We start from the raw sequence: 15251 nt of genomic DNA on the forward strand, positions 1-15251 counted from the left end.
CGGTTTACCCAACATATTCCCAGTTATTTCCCAATCGGGTAAACCCAATCGCAGTTCTTTTATTTTAATGTTGGGCTTACCCGATATGTTCCCAATCATATCCCAATGGGGATAACCCTATTGGGCTTACCCCATCAAAACCCAATGGGGTCCCGATGTATGCTTGGGGATAATTTCTAGTCGGGATAATATTTAACTTTTTTTAACAAATTTTACCGTAGTCTACTGTAAATTTTATTCGGTTTTCGGTCAATTTTATGAAGTCTACCACAAAATAAATACATTTTTTCGTAATTTTTATTTAAAAAATGGTAAAAAATAAAAGCGCCGCATTATGTTCCACGATTACAGTGAATTTAACGGTAATTTTTAAAGAAAATTTCTTTCCGTGTAGCATTAATTTTCACTGTATTTCTTGTCTTTTAAAGATTTTTTTCTAAGTTTGATGATCTCGAAAATTTCACAAAAAATTAAAAAAGCTTATTTTTGCAGTTTAGTCCTCTAATAACTTCTGAATGATAAGGCATGACTCAATTACTGGAAATTCGTGTTGTTGCTTATAAAATAAGGATTAATTACACTATTGTAGTCATTTTTAATTAAGTAGTTCGTTTTTTTATCCAGGGTTATCAGATATTTTTGGCTAAGTTTTTTTTCGAAAACAATAAACTCTCTAACTACAAACTACAGACTGCAGTTTGATGCGCTACTGTCTAATCTAATGAAGTGCGCTTTAGTTTTTTGATAATATTCGTTTGTTTAAGAGAAAAACTCGGCTAAGTTACCATTTACTGCGCAAGTGCAACAAAGATAGTACCGCGCGAGAAAAAAGTGCAAAGATCTCTTATGAAGTATCAAAAATTTTTGTATTTTAATAAGAAATCTTCTTTTTCACCCCGGACAAGGCCGGATCGATCTTTTTCTCATTAAACTGATTAATGATAAATATAAAAAAAATTACGCCTTATTTATATGCTTTTTTATTTTTATTTTTAATTAAAATATATATAATATATACATTCATTACAGATAATAAAAAATAATAAAAATTGTATAAAAATAAACAAATACAATCATTCATTTATTAATTATATCTCGTTCCGTCTAGTTGTTGTTCATAAAAAAAAATATCAATAATGATGATAAAATTATTGTACAAAAATGCATTCGAGATAAATCCGGAGCAAAAATAGAAACGTTTTGTTGATAAAACTCTACTGTCAATAATAAAGTTTCACTCACTTCTCATATATAATTTCATATATTTAAATTTATTCCATAACGATATTTAATAAATAATGAGGATTAATTTAAGCAAAGTCATTATGTTGTCTCCGGTTAGTAAATACGTTTATCTCAACGAAATTATTGTAATTTATGACGCAATCGCCAAAAAAAGAAAACAAGTTATTAAAATTTTTTCCGTCTAATCTAAAATACTGATAATAAAATAGTAGAAACAATTAAAAAAATATAAAAATAGTAATCAGCGATAATTAAATTTTGTTTTTAAACTACATCGAATTCTAGTGGAATTTAATTTTATTTATCTAGTCAATTAAAAGTCAAATATTTATTCCAATCGTAGTAATAAAAAAAAAAATGTGTTTGTTTTTTTTTAACGCGGCCAAAACAAGTTCTTAAATAAAGTCTTGGCCTCTTAAAAAAAAGTTGAATCGCAAATATTTCTTTAACGTTTTTTTACAAAACATCCAAGAAATGGTTGCAATAAATTATCATAATATCTAATTGATAATAAATTTAAAACCCTCAGTTGTAATTTAAAATTTAATTCCTCGCTATTTTGGACGACTCTTTATTTTTGGCAACATTTTCCAAATCGAGACCGTCGTACTCTAGACCACCAGCATTGTCATAGTAAGCATAATCATAGTCATTTTTCTTGGTCGACTTTGGCCTTGGTGTCGTTGCATCTGTGAATGTTGAAGTGCTAGAGAATGGTCGCGATGTACCGCTGGCATAAGTTGTTGCTTTTTGTGTCGTTGAGTATTGCTGCTGTGTTCTGTAGAAACTGTTTGGATTGTAAGTTGTAGGTGCGGCAGTTCGTCTGTATAAATAAATAAATAAATAATTAAATATATGAAAGTATTTTCACTGTAAAAAATTTTCGGAGTGTACGTGGATTAAATCCGGAGTGAATGCGGAGCTGACGACTGTATTTATTTAATCTCCTCGGAGTAAAATTTACTCCGAAAGGGAATTTTTTTGAATATTAAAACTCTGAATCGGAGTGGATGCAGATTTTTAAAAAATCTAGACCACTCTAAAATCAATGATACTGAAATTAGCCGACGTCTAATAATTTTTGAATTTTTTTAAAAACGTTAAATTAAAAAAAAAAATTATTTGAGAAAATTGCACCTACAGTTTTTTTAATTTTCTACATGTGCATATTTTTTTTTTTTTTTTTTTTTTTTTTTTTCAAATTGTTGAAAAAATAATTCGAAAATTTTTAATTGTCTGCTAACTTCAGGATCATGTAAAATCACTCCGCTGAGAAAACAAACCTCCTATTTACTCCGTACGCGGAGTAATTTTTTTAACTCAGGGACTCCGAGTGACGAAGTGAATTTGGATTTAAATAGAATCCGTAATTACTCCGAATTCATTTCCGATTTATTGTAGTGTATGAGTACAGTAAATCTAAATACATAAAATCAATGAGCGTGAATGTGGCAGTCATCAGACAAATTTAAAATTATTAATAAATAGAGTAAAAAATTAATAAAATAAAATTAAAAAAAAAATGCGCATTCAAAAAATTTTGAAAATAATAAGTGCATTTTTTATAAATATTATTTTTTAAATTATTTACTCTGTTTATTTATAGTTTCAAATTTGTCTGATGTCTGCTACATTCACACTCATTGAAATAAAAATTACCTTGGAGCAGCTGTAGTAGTTTTTGGAGTCTCAGCAAGAAGATTAATGCTGGCGGGACTAAATCCAATAGCAGATTGTGATCTAGCAAAATCATAATTAGCAGTACTACTTTCAAAATATTTTCCTGAGTTAGTATTGTCATAATTGTTGTACTGCGCTGCCTTTTTAGGCGCCTTGGTCGAGTCATAATACTGGGTTGCTTTGCTCTGTTGAGTACTAGCGTCATAATATTGCCCGTTATCATTAGACTGCTGATTACTGTAATTATCACTCCGACTTCCATCATTGCTGGCTTTCTTCGCCGTAACTGGAGAGTAAGTAGTCGGTGCGTAATTATTGTTTGAGTAATTTGGGTAGAATTTTGTTGTCTGAGTACTGGACCGAACTTGACCATTTTTTCCATTGAACTGATTGTTGTTATTATTATTATTATTGTTGTTGTTATTGTTGTAATTATTGTTGTTGCTATTAGATTTGTAAGCATCAAAGAAATTTGGAGCAATGGTAGTAGAGGGTGCTGATGTACCAGTCGATCTCTGGACGTTGTTGTAATTTCTTGCTAAGAAATTTGTGTAATCTTGTGTCTGCTGATTAGTACTAGGTGAGGCAGTTGTTGTTGTTGATCTTGATTTTATGTTGTACTGCGAGTACTGGTTGTTTGAATTGTCTTGGTAGTTTTGATTGTTGGTTGCTGGTCGCGCTGTGCTGGGAGAGTGCTGAAGATTTTGGTTAAAAGTCACTGGTTTAATGGTAGTCGGGTTGTTTTGAACATAGTTGTTCTTCTGGTTGTTGTTATTATTATTGTTATTGTAATTATTGTTGAATGAAGTTGGTCTAGTAGTGCTGCTAGGTGACTGATAATTCTGTTGGGGAGTAGAGGGTGGACGGTATGTTGACGACGGGGCTGTGTACCTCTGGTTATTCTGTTGGGATGATCGTGCGGTTGTTTGAGCTCGTACTGTTGTTTGAGGTTTCTGTGTAGTTGAGGTTTCATGATTTTGACGATGATTTTTGTAATTGTAATCAAAGTTATCGTTGTTGTTACTGTAACTGTTCTTAAAGGTTTGACCAGTGGTAGGAACTGAAGGATCAGTTGTCGAGGAGCTTGCGTCGTTGTAGTTGCTGTAGTTAATGTTGTAGTTGGCGCCAAAATTTTGTTGTTTGCGAGCTATTTTACGTACTCCGGATTTTTTCTTGGGTTCGATCAAAGGCTCGTCGCGGTAAGTTTTTTCGTTTTCGTAATCGTCTTCCTTGCCGTTTCTGTTGTTGTAAAAGTTGCTGCTGCTACTGCCGCGGAGAATGTCAAGGTTCTTGTTGTTGTTATTATTGTTACTGTTGTTGTTGTTGCTATTGCTTGAGGAAGCGGGAGCTGGCTTTTGGCTGGTGTAGGTGTTCTGAGCAACGCGGTTTAGATTGTTGGCGGCAGAACGGACGGGGTCGTTTGTTTCACTGCGCTGGAGATGATCTTGCGGCTCAGCATCAGTACGAATCGAGTCGTAGTGAAGGGACTCGAGGCCTGAGCCTAGACGGTAAAGGTCGAAATTATCACTCGCGTAGTAGAGTGTGGCTGCTTCACAATCCACGTCGTACCAATCGGCACAGGTCTGACTTTCTTGATCAAAGGCCGTGTCATTTGGACATAAAAATCTTAAAATTATAAATTTTTTTTATAGTTTGCTACTTTTTTTCTTATACTTTAACAGATTCGGGGCAAAATGAGACACTATTTTGAAAACATTTTTTTTTTTTGAAAATATTAATTTACAGTGGCTAAAAAAAATTGAGGTAAGTTGGTCACTTCAGGCAGTAAAAAGATTTTTTATTTTGTAGGAATAAAATGAGTCATTAGAAATTGAAAAAAAAAAAAAAAATTTAGTAAAGATTTTGGAGTCACGGAACTATTAGTGGGGGGGGGGGTCTACTTACCCCACCCGCTCTAGACCCCGTAAATAAATTTGAACAAAAAGAAAATGTTTTTTTTTTTTTTTTTTTTTTTTCGATGCTGAAGTGTTGTCTCATTTTGCCACAAGCTCGTCTCTATTATTGATTTAAATAAAATAATTTACTTGTAATCTTGGATGAGACCAGCTACTGAGACACACACATGAAATAATTGACAGTCAGTCTCAGGATCAGCGTAATAACTACCCACGATCTTGTTGCGACAAGAAAATGAAGTTTCCGGCATAAATTGTTGCGAATATCTTGGTGCTGGCCGCTGTAAACCCAACACGCAACTCCAAAGGATCCCAGCTGTATACAAACAATGCAATTACACAATTAAGAACATCATTAACTTACTTCTCACAGGCTTTTCATTTCAGTTTATATCGATAATATGTAAGTAGGTATTTTATATTCCCCTCGTATTAAAAGCGCATTTGAATATTTCTATTCAGTTTTTAATGATCTCCTCTAAATTGAATCTCTTGTTTTTGATTAATAATTGCCTATTAAAGCCGGATGATTTACTTTACAATTTATTTAATATTCCTCATTTAAATAAATACGTTTTCGAGAAAGTTTAAATTAAATTAACTTTTGTTTTCGTCGACTCTTTAAACAAATTGTTGGAGTTAATTTTTTTTAATTTGCTTAGTAATTTAAGAGGATATTTATATATACATTTGCAAAGATGATCTCTATCTATCCGGCGGACATAAGTTTCTGTACCTTTCTACAAAAGATATTTTTGTGTAATATAAATAATATTCACGCGATCGTGACACACGCATACTCATGATAAATTAAACAATGAAAAGAAATGATCCTGAAGTTAACAGACAATTAAAAATTTTTGGATTTTTTTTACAACAAATCAATTGCAAAAAAAAAAAATATGCACATGTAGAAAGTTTAAAAAAACCACAAGTGGAATTTTTTTAAATATTTTTTTTTATAATTTATCATTTTGAATAAATTTCAAAAATTATTAGATGTCGGCTAACTCCAGTATTTAAAAAAAAAATTATCTTGAAGTTAGCAGACAATTGACGATTTTCGGATTTTTTTTTAAATAAATCAATTACAAAAAAAAAAAATAAATAAAAATATGTACAAATAGAAAATTTAAAAAACTATATGTGCAATTTTTTCAAATATTTTTTTTTTATAATTTATCATTTTTAAAAAAATCCAAAAATTATTAAACGTCGGCTAACTTCAGTATCGTTAAAAAAAAAACATACAAAATTTGAATTTTTTATTTATTATTATTAACACATTCACACACTCACGAATAAAAAGTCACCATAAAAAATTTTTTTCAAAAAAAAAATTTTACCAAAAATTTTTTTTAGCGAAAAAAATTTTTCCAAAAAAATTTTTTTTCACACCTTCTAATTACAGGATAAAAATAAAATATAAAAGAAAATATTTTAAAACAAACCAATGACAACGACGAAAACGTTCTTCAAAGACATCTCGATACTTAAAAGAACTCGATGTTAAAAAAAATCACTTGTATAAAAAAAAAATTAATAATAAAACAATTTTTTTTACTAGTAATATACCGGTATAAATAATTAGTTTCTCCACGAGTAGAGAAGAACCGTTTGAAATCGCTTCGAAGATGCGACTGCGAGTGCCAGTGAATGTCTAGCCGAAGAGGAGAGTTCATGAGCCACCTGAGGATGGGTATAATCTTGAGAGTAGGGGTCGAGAGGATCCAAGACCCAGGAGAATGTATACAACATTTTGTGAGAGATATTCCATACGTAACTTTTTTCGTTACGTCACTTGACAAATCCCAAGAGCTGTATAAAATGTATACGACAGCGACTACTACCATCATCATCATCATCATCATCATCACCATCATCATGATAATGCTTGCAATGTTCATAGACTATTTGTACTCACGACACTTGAAAAAGTTTATTCACCAGTAGGACATTGTTAAAATAACTCTCTAACATTTTTCCAGCACGCCAACAAGGGAAGTTAATAAGATAAAAATCCAACGACATTACAACCAAGACTTTCATTCAACCATTCGTAATTTTAAAACATTACGTTACTCGTTTTTTTCGTTTCCTATAGAAAAATTTTTTCACATTTGAAAGTTTAATCATCTTCACAATCGCTGATGATCTTTAACTAGGATTATTTTGACCAGGACAATAAAAAGCATCAGTAGTTAGAGAATAATTAAATAAACTATTTAAAAGTATTTTTAAATTACTGAAAAACTTACACTTGCACAAACTTTCTTTTCAATCATTTGCTTATATATGTATGTCGCAAAGTGTCGGAAGAAAGTTTAGTATATTTTATGTGACGTTTATGTCATCCTTATCATTATTATTTAATTATAAATTCCTTTTATATAATAAAAAAAAATCTGCGATAATATTTATAAATATGACTTTTTAAATAAATTTAAATAGTTAATTAATTAATAAATTAATTGTCCATTACGTCAATCATAAATCAGACCAGGTCAGGTCATCAACAATAACATTAATAGAAAAAAAAAATTTTTGAATAAAAGTAAACAGGTATGGTAATAAAAAAATAATTATGAGAAAAAATGATAGATATTTTCTTCTCATATCCTTCAAAGCTCAATTGAAAAGTTTAATTATGGCTTTAGGCAAGTCAGTAAATATTAAAGAAGAACTACTGGTCGAGATTAATAAAATTCCTTTTATGTATTTAACATGACAATTAGTGTGTCAATCATCGTTTGTAAGAAAGTTTACTTAACTAAATAATAAATTTTTTTTTCCCACATCCGCGCTCAATCATCGTCACAATGAACCTCAAATTTTGATTTATGATCCACGGACTTAAACCAATAGTACAATGGGTTAATGCCTCGTTAACAAAACAAAAGGCAACAATAAAATGTAAATGTGAGTATAAATTTGATAAATTTTTCCCAGGCTAGACAATTAACCGATCAGATCAATTAGTCTTAGTCTTAGTCTTGGTCTCAGTCTTGTAGCTTCAGATAAATCGATAAAATAAAATAGTCAGAGTAATCCAATGCAGGTGCGTTTAATTAACAACATAAAAGTATGTAACGAGAGATTTAAACTATCATAAGTATGTGTGACTCAACTACTGATCTTCTCAGCCTTGGAGGGCGAAAGTTGTCTCGGACTTGTGTACTCTGGCTGCTGGTGCTTCCCTAATGTAACTCCAGCTCTATTCATAGCCACTCAACTGTCTATTTATTATTTACCTATATGGTTATATTGTCTATTGCTATCTACTGAATGACACTTTTTATTTCCACATTACTATTATACATAATATCATTAATACAGTACACACGTCAATATAAATTCTCTATTACTCTTCAAACAATTATACGTACATATTAATATAATCAACGTATATATAAGTATATATAGTGAAAGTTGATTTCAGAGTATGATTAACTCATTATCATCATCTTCAGTATTACGTAATACCTTTTTTTTTTATTTAATTTATACCAATAAATTATTTTCTCATGTACATATATATTATCTATACATATAATATTTAATGTTTAATAATAATTATTAAATATATAAAAATATTAGCAAACTTGTAATTATAAATTTTTTAATGCCAACGGTTGTAATTCATTATTTTAACGAGAGTTTAAAATAAAATTACCATACCCGATATTGTAATTTCATATTTATCAGTTAAATACTTTTTAATATAAATATCATTTTATTATTTATTTATTACTTCCAAATACAAATATACAATACATATGTATATATTTATCCCATAGAGAGAAAAAATTTTATGTGATACTCAAGTTAGCCGACGTCTAATATTTTTTTGAATTTATTCAAAACTATAAATTATAAAAAAAAATGCACTTGTAGTTTTTTTAATTTTCTACATGTGCATTTTTTAAGTTTTTAAAATTAAATTCAAAAATTATTTATTGTCTACTAACTTCAGAATCAAATTTTATCTATACATAGTTGGGAAAAGGAAGACATTGCCTTTAAAACTGAATCTAAAAATTTAAAACTTTAAATGGTTTTGTGTAAATACTATTCATCTTTTTATTATTATTATATTCCTACTAGATTTGTTACTTATTTAAATTTTTGTATTCAGTTGGCAGTTGATTCAAATATTTGATAGCAATGTAATAAGAGTGTTTGCATTGACTTATTAATTTTGGGAATGTTTATTTTTTTATATCTACATTTACACTGTTGAAAAAATTGTGTTAAATTTAACACAAATCACGTCCCAAACGCCCGAGTCGAAATTTAGAGCCCATTTTGAATCTTCTAAAGTCAGACCTATTTCGGACCTATTTCGGCTCAAAATAGAGTTTGTTTCCATGTTAAATTAGGTCCGATTTTGGTCTCTGAAGTGCTACAAATTTCCGTTTTCAGCACTTTAAGGTTCAATATAGGATCTGATGAAAATTAAAATTAGGTCCTATTTTGAACCTCTAAGCCCTATTTTATTGTAATAATAATAATATTCATATTATTAATATCATTAGCATTATTAATATTCTGATAAATAATAATCTATGTTACTCTGGATTTTATTTGCATTTACAATGGTTAAAATAATTTCAATTAAAATTATCAAAATATATAGCAAATCCTGCTAATAGTTCAATTTTTTATAGTAAATTAATAATAATATAGGAATAATAATAATAATAATTAATTTTATATAAATTTCGTTGCATGTCAAAAAAATAATGCTTACAATTAATTTAAAAAAATCTTGAATTTTTTATATTATCATAAATAATTAAATTATAATGAATCGAAATTTATTACGGGACTAATATTGTCGGACTTGAAGGTTCAAAACCGGACCTCTCAGTGAATTTTCGAACCTCTGGGTTCAAAATCGGAGCTAGAGGACTACAGGGCTCTCAATCGGATCTATTTCGGGCTAGAGGGGCCTATATAGGCTCTAAATTTCGACTCGGGCGGTCCACTCAATTTTGTGTGTTAATTTAACACACCATACTTGTGTCAAACAATAACATCGGTTTAAATTTTGTTGAGATCAGATAACACATTCAACTTTAGTTAAATTTACACTTCATGGTGTTCAATATTCGACGCAAAATATTTAACCATTGAATTTTTATACAAGAACACAAAATTTTCAACTGTGTACCCTCATAGTTATTAAATAACAATATACATTTATTATAATCGTACATTAAACTATTAAAGACAAATCTTTGCTTGATATTTAGAGGCGCGTTTTCTCCTATTTTAAATTGTTTATTTTATTAAATATAAAAATAATTAATTTGTGAATGAATAAGAGAATAAAAATAAAGATCGAGTGACTTGGCATTACGGGTACACATTCGAGCGAATAAAAAAAGTATTGACAAGAGTGTTGGTTGAGTTTTTTAAAATCACGAGCGTCGGGGTCTGAGGAATGTGGAATTAACGTCTTAAAGGTCAGACATCGGCATAAGGGTCGGATCCTCAGCTCGGATATATACGATCTAAAAGGTCTGATGGCACTCGAGCCAACCAACAGCCTACTCACCTATTCATTGACAAGCGAGACTGCCGTTGCGAGGTTCGTTATATTATAAATATATATACATGTATATGTAATACAACAGCAAGATCGGAGAAAGTAAAGAAAAGGTCATAGATCGGCACGAGTCATTTTTTTTTATGTCCTCTATCACCTGGGGGCTTTGACAGAGAAAATACTCTCACTATCATGAACTCGATTAACTCGAAACTTTCTTTGTATTGACAATATCTATGTCTTTTGCTCATTATTTATTATTTTTATTATTATAATTATTATGGTGATTGCTGTTTGTATATATATATTATATATTTATTTATATTAACTTATATATGGATGTAGGGAAAAATTTAAATCGAAAATCGATACTTTCTATATACAGAAACAATCCAGCAAAGATTCACACGAAGTTTGAATCATGACATAGCCTTGATCTCTCCTGAAAAAGAAACAACAAAAAAATAAACGAAAAAAAATTTATTGAAGACCGTAACGAAAAAAGATGTAAACTGATCAAGGAACACGATAATGTCGATCATTTTAATCACATCCGCGTTGATACTTATAATTGGATAGTAATATATGCATGGGAATGAGGGGTAAAACGGAATAGGGGGGGGGGGGGGCGAACTTTTATAAAAAAAGTTTGTTTTTTAAATTACAAAATCACTTTTGTTAATATAATTGAACATTGTTTTGAATTTTTTTTTACTGTTTTTGAAAATTTTGTTTTTGTAAAAAATAGTTAGAGATAGATTTGATTTTTTTTCTTATCAATTTACAATAAAAGAACTTTCAGTGTCAAATTACTTCAGATGTATTCCAATAATCAACTTGAAAATATTTATAATTTTTAAAATTCAATTAACTTTTAATAATTTTTCAATCTATTACTTTAAGATATGTATAATTGCTTTTTTGAAAATATCTTCTTTGGAATTAAAACTAACTTAAATCTTTTACTTTGGAGTTAATAATAAATAGTGATTACCCAAGTAGCACAGAGACAACTTTATGATGTCTTAAAGATGTTCTTTAAAAGGAAAAGACAAATTTTTTTTTGTCCCAAAGTCACCTTTTTTGGTATAAAGACGACATGGAAATGTTGGTTCCGAATACAGAGAAGAGTTGTGTTGATTTTCCTGTCTTATTTCAATTAAAAAGTCATTTAAATGACTTATCTTCCCCCTATTTGTAATTTACTTTTTGTCGTCACTTGTGTTAAGTCTTTTGAGTAGACATTTTTTCGGTGACATAAATTTCTGATCGTTTTGTCAACATATTGGTGCCTTATCGATACAGTAGACTTTAGTTATAAGTTACATCGGACGCTCTACCCTGGTTAAAAAAGAGAATTAAAAAGGATTGAGCCGTGTAACGGGGCCATTTAAGATAGGATTGGCAGTATTAAAAAGGATTAAAAATATTGAAAAATTAATTCTTTACTCACTCTGAGAGTGAGTATACTCACTCTCACGTCAATTTCATTTTTTCCTGTAAGTAAGAGTATAGACAGAAACATTGCTTATAACCAGAGTGTACTGTATGTCAAAAAGTAGCCTAAAAATTGATATCTTATAGATGTCACAAAGGCAAGTGTGCTCCTTGGGTAATAAACAAAAAATTAACAATTTAAAGTCGGTAGTTATATTTTTTCAAAAATCGAAAGTGTCATTCGAAACATGTTAATGACTTTTGTTTTCAGATAAAAATTATTACAAATTTTTAACTTCCCGCTAAGAAAATCGACGATTTTCGAAAAATTGGGAAGTTATTGTTTTCACCCCGATTTTCGAAAGTCGAGTTTTTATCAGATGTCGACGTTTTGAGGTCCTAGGAAGCTATTCTGACTATTTTCAGAATGATGTCCGAGTGTACGTATGTATGTGTGTGTGTGTGTGTGTGTGTGTGTGTGTGTGTGTGTAAACTCTTTGTAACTTTTTAACTAATGAATCGATTTGGATGGTTGAGGTGGCAATCGAAAGAGCTTGTTGGCCCTCAACTTTCCTGAAAATTTCAGATCATTTGATCAAGTAGACTCGAAAATATTGGCGAATTACGAAAAAAAAAAAATTTTTTTTTTTAGTTTTTTAGTGATTTCTCAGAAACGACTTGAACGATCGATTTCAAAATCTAATCAGCTCTAGAACTTTATAAGCCGCGTCGAATGCCACCTCAACCATCTCAATCGGTTAATTTGTTCGAGAGATATCGATGGCGAAAGAAATGATAAAAAACGGTTTTTTTCAATTATCTTTGAAGTGACTCATCCCATCAATTTCAAAATTTAATCAGCTCTAGAATTCAAGAAAACGCGCCGATTGCCACCTCAAACGTCAAAATCGGTTGATTAGTTCAAAAGATATCAACGCTGAAAAGTTAAAAAAATAACATTTTGTGTTATTTTTTCCAGATGAATCAAAATATAATGTGCTAAAATGTGTCTGAAATCATACCAACTCTTTCTCTTTATAGTCTCTTCCGATCATCAGATAATGTCACATAACTTGTTCCTTAGTTTTAAACATATTGTCAGCAAAAAAATGAAAACCCCAGTCGTTAATGTTTTTCTCGGATATTCCATATATTATTGCTCTGACCTAAGTCAAAACTCATTCAAATCTTGATTTTGATCACTGACATTGAAATTTCTGCCTCAATTCATCTATTTTAGAGAATATAATCGAGAATAAAAATTTAAAAGCCGCTTCTTCATTAATGATTTTCGATTCTTAACTTTTCAAATTCTAGCATAAAACGTAACTTGTTAGAGCTTGAAAAGCTCATAAAAAAATGATTCCATGTAATAGCATTTTCGAGCTCGGAGAGCTCGAAAATATATTCACAGTGATGTTTTCAAGCTCCTTGAGCTCGAAAACAGCGGGAAGTTTTGGGGCTGGCCCGCAGGGTCAACCGACGCCCAGATTTTTTTTTTTCTTTCTTTGTATCCAATAAATATATCAAATTTATTTAATATCCAATTTTTTTCACCTTTTTTAGGGGGTACCATATTTTGCCCGCAATAAATGAAAATTTTGTTTTTAACCGCAGCTGAAAATTTTTTCTATTTACTTTGAAAATTAAAAAAAAAAAATTTATTGTATTTGAGTCCCCGAAAACTTACAATTAGTATTTCCTGAAGTACCCCCCTCCCCTCTATATGTATATAAGTAAACTCGAGCTCAATTCATTGCATCACCGGATGTCAGAAGCTGCTTTAGTTGTATACTGTACTACTTATATTATGCATCATAAGTCTACAATGTACCGAGTTGAGTATACGGGAGCTAAATATCCATAACGCAGCTGGTACTGAAATGGAGAATGAATGAAAATGAGTCGACAGGAGATTTAAAAAAGGCGCCAACTTGTACCGTGTTTTTAAACATCTTCCGACAAGTGATGTATGTACTTATAGTAGTAAAGTATGTAATTGCTACCGATAAGAGGGTAGCCTTGAAAATTTTCAAACACTTATTCAAGAACGTACTTTTGTACTGCTTGGATTGCTATTGATATTGTTATTATATATATATATATATATATATATATATATATATATATATATATATATACTATATATGTAGATACTTGTATGGTATATTGTTACTCAGTGTTGTCTATTACATTGTTTAGCATAAAATCGTTGGGCCAGTGAAAGTGCCAAGTATCCATTGCCACTTCCCACCTCGGTGTCTTTATTTCTTTCTTTCCTGTGTTCACCGTCTTCTCACTTATTGTTACGCCGGCAAGTGGGTGTCCATTTTATTAAAATAAATACCTCTGTAATTTTAAAATAACTATATATTAGTCATTAATTCTTTAACACAGACATCGTTATTAATCTTTTGAACGGAAAAAATTTAATTACCATTTTAACAACAGAGTCAATGAAATAAAAAAAATTATGACATAATTTTGTGCGCAATTTCCTTCCGAAAGATCTCGGTAGTATAAACATTTATAATAGACGTATTCCGACGTTTGTCTTATACATTTGTCTTATACATTTTGTTTTTTTTTTTTATTTAAACGTACTCTGTAATTCAAAAAAACCGCCGTGTGGTTAATCATTTATTCTTTTCCTATTTTCTTTTTTAAGTGAAGACAGAATGATATGAGGAATACCATTGGTAGAAATCTTGGTCGCATTTGCTGTATTATTCAAAGACAATCTAGTCGTGCATTCTCTTGTCTTGCACTACAGTACAACCAACATGAATAATCCGTGCATCGTCTTCAGGACGGTTACATTAGGGCATCGATATTCTGATTAAACTTTCCATCTCTCTCTCTTTCTCTCTTTACTAAATTCCTCTTACTCTCGCTGTAGTTACTCACAGTCAGAGTACTTGATAAGATGAGCCTTTACGACGGCAATGTACACCAGACGAGAAGACGAGAAGACGCTCCTCAGAGACGAAAAGGCCTCGGCATCGATGCCACGTGAGAAAGAGAAAGTGAATTCTAACCCGGTGTATATGGATATTCTCTTATAGCCGACACGATCATACTATATAATATAGCAATAGATTTTTTTATAAACATCCTCTTTAGCTTCTTCTACACTCGCTCCTTAAAAGATCTACACTCGAATTAATCCTTCATTATCATTATTCGATACTATTCCACTAGATTGGTAATAAATAAATTTGAAAAAAAATTTGCTTATCTAAGTATGTAAGTAACTCTAGCTGAATACTGTAATGAATAAAATTTTTATAAATATTTTTAGTGTGTAGTATATATTATATATAACTTAAAAAAGTAATGGATGCATTAAGATTTGTAGAATCTATTAAAGAATTCAATTTATTTAGTAGTTACCCTTTAATCATTATACGATCTATGCAACA

The 15251-nt window shown here is 30.3% G+C and overlaps 1 protein-coding gene across 2 annotated transcripts; it reads right to left on the reverse strand.

Moving 5' to 3' along the window:
• Positions 1–1064: 1064 nt before the first annotated feature.
• Positions 1065–14159, reverse strand: LOC130663702 (GATA zinc finger domain-containing protein 14-like). 2 transcript variants are annotated; one of them, XM_057463115.1, is made up of 4 exons: positions 6293–6643; positions 4971–5157; positions 2905–4551; positions 1065–2068 (listed from the first exon to the last, which is right to left on the reverse strand). In XM_057463115.1, exons 1-4 carry the CDS (start codon positions 6324–6326, stop codon positions 1789–1791), a joined length of 2148 nt encoding a protein of 715 aa, XP_057319098.1. In that variant the 5' UTR covers positions 6327–6643; the 3' UTR covers positions 1065–1788. The 2 variants fall into 2 exon arrangements, with proteins under 2 accessions (XP_057319098.1, XP_057319099.1); XM_057463116.1 differs by lacking the exon at positions 6293–6643 and adding an exon at positions 14023–14159 and having other exon boundaries at positions 1068–2068.
• Positions 14160–15251: the final 1092 nt, after the last annotated feature.

The sequence above is a fragment of the Microplitis mediator genome, chromosome 2, assembly GCF_029852145.1.
Source record: "Microplitis mediator isolate UGA2020A chromosome 2, iyMicMedi2.1, whole genome shotgun sequence".
Classification (NCBI taxonomy): Eukaryota; Metazoa; Arthropoda; class Insecta; order Hymenoptera; family Braconidae; genus Microplitis; species Microplitis mediator.

What these genes read in the sequence shown, in the direction of transcription:
- LOC130663702 (XM_057463115.1), bottom strand. Translation starts at nt 6,326, where the DNA reads ATGTCTTTGAAGAACGTTTTCGTCGTTGTCATTG. An exon ending in CGTTTTCGTCGTTGTCATTG is followed by an intron (nt 5,158 to 6,292) that starts GTTTGTTTTAAA and finishes GTTTGTATACAG; the next exon opens with CTGGGATCCTTTGGAGTTGC. An exon ending in ACTACTACAGCTGCTCCAAG is followed by an intron (nt 2,069 to 2,904) that starts GTAATTTTTATT and finishes TTATTTATACAG; the next exon opens with ACGAACTGCCGCACCTACAA.